At 60.5% G+C, this 4,171-nt stretch overlaps 1 protein-coding gene across 1 annotated transcript; it reads left to right on the plus strand.

Annotated features, from left to right (window-relative positions):
* The first annotated feature begins 722 nt into the window (after nt 1-722).
* Nucleotides 723-3,878, plus strand: IER5L (immediate early response 5 like). The gene has a single exon (XM_034436118.3). It carries the CDS (start codon nt 1,013-1,015, stop codon nt 2,213-2,215), a length of 1,203 nt encoding a protein of 400 aa, XP_034292009.1. The 5' UTR covers nt 723-1,012; the 3' UTR covers nt 2,216-3,878.
* Nucleotides 3,879-4,171: the final 293 nt, after the last annotated feature.

The following is a 4,171-nucleotide window of genomic DNA, read 5'->3' on the forward strand; positions in this document are numbered from 1 at the left end:
CAAATCCGTCAAAATGCCTTCGTTGCTAAGGCAAATCCAAGAGTGGGGGCGGGAGGAGCCAAGAAGCAGGAAATCCTACGGAACTCCCCGAGACTAGAACTCCCACCCCTCCCAAACCCGGACGATGCGCATCTGGGCTGGCGCGCAATCATGATTTCCGCACCGGGCATTTGGGAATCCTCAGACAGGCGATTTGGGAGGCAAAGAAATTCAGATGAAGGGCCGATTCGGGGCGGCGGCAGCCCCTACGACCCCGCACCTGCAGCAGGGGAGGCGGGGATCCACGAGACCCCGCCCACTCGCCTGCCACACCCCCCTGCCCGGGCCCGCACGTGGCGAGCCGGTCCGGGGAGGCTCACCTGTGCCAGGCGGCGCCGGCCGCCCCCGTCGCCTTCATCTCGGGGAGATCCTCGCAGCCCCCTGGCCCGCCCGCCTCGGCAGCCGCCCGCCCGCCTCCCTCGCCCCCTGCCCGGCCGGCTTGGCCCGGCGCCCGCCTCTCGGCTGGCCTCTCCGGAGCGCCCCGCTCCAGCCAGCCGCGTCAGCCCGTTCGGTATTTGAATAGCACAAAGGAACCGCCTCGTCTGGATTGGCGGGTCGGGCCCCAGGTGGGCGGGCGGCGGCTGCCAATCCAAGGCCAAGGTGCCCGCCAATAGGTCCCGGGCGACGGGGGCGGGCTCGGGGAGGGGGTATAAATAGCGGGGGCTGGGCAAAGCCGCGCTTAGTGCTGGCCCTGCCGAGCGCAGACGGCCGGGCGAGAGTGGGAGGGCCGGCAGGCCGGGCGAGCGAGCCAGCCAGTAGCCAGCGCCGGGCATCGGGTGGGGTTGGCGGCTGGTTTCGCTGCCTTTTCCGAGCGGGTGGCATCGAGCGCCTGGCACGGGCGATCCTGCCCGCCTGCCCGCCGCCCGGCGCGGCCCCCGTTGGAGCGGTGGCCCCGGGCAGCGCCGGCCTCGCCGCGTGTGGATGCGGGCCCGGGCGCCGGCGGGCGGCCGAAGCTGAGCGGCCGCCGAGGAAGATGGAGTGCGCGCTGGACGCCCAGAGCCTGATCAGCCTCTCGCTGCGCAAGATCCACATGTCGCGCACGCAGCGCGGCGGCCTGAAGCTGCACAAGAACCTGCTGGTCTCCTACGTGCTCCGCAACGCCCGGCAGCTCTACCTGAGCGAGCGCTACGCCGAGCTCTACCGCCGCCAGAGCAGCGCCCTGCCCGGCCAGCCGCCGCACCCGCTCTACCTCGACGGAGCCGGCGGCGCCCTGCCCTTGGCCCCCGCGCCCCCCGTCTGCGCCCCCCCGCCGCTGGGCGAGCTGGCCGGCGCGGACTTCCAGACGCTGCCCGCCTCCGGCGCCGCCGGACCGGACGGCCTCCAGCTGCGGAGCTGCGCCCTGGCCAGGCCGGACTCGCCGTCGATGCTGCTCCTGCCGCCGCAGCCGCCGCCGCCCGCCGACGACGCTTTGGGGATGCCCGGCGCGGCCAGCGTGTGCCGGGACTCGCCGCTGCCCTTCTACCCGCCGCGCGGCTATCCCGGATCGGGAGGAGGAGGAGGAGGAGGCAGCGGAGGCGTCGGGACGGAGTTCGGCGTCTCGTGCGCGCCCTCGGGGATTCCGCCGTCGGGGTCCGCGGCGCACTGCTCCAGCCGCACCACCGTGCTGGATCTGGACACGCACGTGGTGACCACGGTGGAGAACGGCTACCTGCACCAGGACTGCTGCTGCGCGCCCTGCCCGCCAGGCGGCCTCGTCCCCGCCGTCGTGGCCTCCGCTGCCAGCTGCTGCCCGCCGCCGCCGCCGCCGCTGCCGCCGCCCAGCCCGGGCGCCAAGCGCAAGTACGAGCCGGCGGGCGGCGCTGGGGATCCACCGCTCTTGCCGCCTCCGCCGCCCGGTGCGCCTTCGCCCTTCGCCTCCTGTGCCAAGCGCGCCCGCTTCGAAGGCTTCCCCACCGCTGGACAGGCGCCCTCGCCTTCCTCCTCCTCCTCCTCCTCTTCCTCCTCCTCCGCCTGCTCCCATCCTTCCTCCTCCTCCTCCTCTTCCTCTGCCTCGCCGGACGCTTCCAACATCTCCAGCCTGATCTCCATCTTCGGCTCCAGCTTCAGCGGTTTGGTGAGCCGGCCGCCCCCGCCGGCGCCGCCGTCGGACTCGGAGCAGCTCTCCAGCGGACAGCTGTGCGGCAAACAGGCGCTGGCCAGCTTGGGGGCTTGGACGCGGGCCATCGTGGCCTTTTGAGAGCGGCCGGGGTCGGCTTTGGCGGGGCTCTCCCCGTCGCTCGGCCCCTTTTGGGACGGTGGGGGGGACGGACGGACTGAGGGGGGGGCGCGGGAGACCCTGAAACAAAGACTGGACTGGCGGGGGTCTGGGCTGAACCTGGGCGGGGAGGGAGGAAAGGGATTTGGGGAGGGGGGGCGTCGAACCGAGCGAATGTTTTCTAAAATTGGACCACGGACTTTCCCGGGGCCATCGGAGCTCACATTTTTTGCAGCGGACGGACGGACGGACGGCCGAGCAGAGGCGAGACGATTCGGGCAGCGAGGAACGCGGAAGACGGGCGAATAACTTTTCCTTTGTTTCTTGATTTCCCGGCGCTTTTGAGTTGGAGGGGTGTGTGGTGTGATTTTTTTTCTTTCTGCCTGGGTTCCAAGCCTTCTTTGATTGTCTTGCTCTTTTTTTTTCTTTTTAAAGAGGGGAAGGTGATTTTTTTTTAAAAAGAAAAACCGGGGTGGGGAAAGTGGGACCGTGAACGAGCGCGAATGCCGCATGGGGGGGAGGAAAAGGGGAGATTTTGGGGGTCTCGGTGGGGCAGGAGTTGGTTCTGCCTATTTGGAGGGAGCGTTGGGGGAGAAAAAAGGCTTAAACTGGAAAAATGGGGAAAGGTCCCTGCCTGGAAAGAAGGCGATTTTTCCTTCCCGGCTGTTAAGGCTGGGCTGAGAAATATTTCTAAAAGCTTCAGAGTTAAGGATTTATTTTGAAAGCCCCTTGAAAATGCTGGGTTTTCAGCGGATTTCGCTCTAGAGTCACAGCCCTCAATTCAAATGAACTGTATGCATTTCTCCCCCCTCCCCCCCTCTTTGCAGCCGCTTAGGGTTTTGGGGAGGGGGCTCACCTTTAGTGGACATGGGCCTCCCCTCCGCCACCACCCCCTTTTTAAAAATCCCCAAATGTTTTATGCTGCAGAAAGAAATTTCTTCCTAGGGTGAATATTTGTATCGATTGACCACGTTGGAGATGGTTGCTATTTTCTCCTTGCATGTACACAAACACACAACATACACACCCTTGTGCTCCCTCTAAGTAGTCCATTTGCAGATGGGTTTTGGGGGAGGTAACAGCTCCCATCATGCACAGCTGTCTGCTTCCCTTCATCCCAAGGGAAGCCTGCAAGAAAGAGGCAAACAACTCGACCAGCTCCTGAGTTCACTATTTTCGTGTCTTTAAATGTGTTGGATGACTCCTCCAATTTTTTTTTTTTTTAAAAAACCTCCTTAACCAGCCAGCATTGTTCAGTCCTGTGTGCAGGAAAAAAAAATAAAAATAAAAAGTCTTGTGTTTTCTGTAACCCTTTTTTTTTTATTTCTCAAGAGAGAAAAGGGGATGGGAATTAAATTTCTGTTCTTTTTTTTAATTATTATTTTGCAAGGGAAGGGAGGAAAATAGCCTTTTGTTGTAAAAAGGTAGTTTTTTTTCAATCTGCCATCCACTTCACATTCAGCACTGTGTATTAAAGGACTCATTTGCCAAAACTATTATTTTTTTTCCCACCTTCCCTTTGTATCTCTGTATATTTTTGTGTGTGAGTGTGTGTGCATACTGAATTGTATATCACCGGGTAAAACTGTTCAGATTTGTTTAAATTTATAATCTTAATAAAAAGGCCAATTATAAAAGGGGGAAAGCAAGTGGCTGTGTTATATCCTATGCTTACAAAAAGGAGCTTAGAGCTGAGGGTGGGGGTGGGGGGATTGCAAATCTAACTTCAGTTGTTGCTACTCATGTGTAAGCTGAATGACTCAACTGTGATGAGATTTGCTTTGCCAGCCCAGCCTTTTAAGTTTAGCCTAACACAAAGTTTTGCTTGAAACAAAATAGTTGACTTGTTTCAACTGAAAATGCCCTTGTCTGAAAGGATTTAACTCCCATGTTATGCACATTTTTAATATTTTGGGAAGGGGAGGGCCAAGCCTTACC

Source organism: Pantherophis guttatus, chromosome 16 (assembly GCF_059756535.1).
Source record: "Pantherophis guttatus breed Tessera chromosome 16, ASM5975653v1, whole genome shotgun sequence".
In the NCBI taxonomy this organism is placed as follows: Eukaryota; Metazoa; Chordata; class Lepidosauria; order Squamata; family Colubridae; genus Pantherophis; species Pantherophis guttatus.

Bases quoted from the DNA above. Each gene is read 5' to 3' on its own strand.
- IER5L (XM_034436118.3), top strand. From the start codon at position 1,013: ATGGAGTGCGCGCTGGACGCCCAGAGCCTGATCAGCCTCTCGCTGCGC.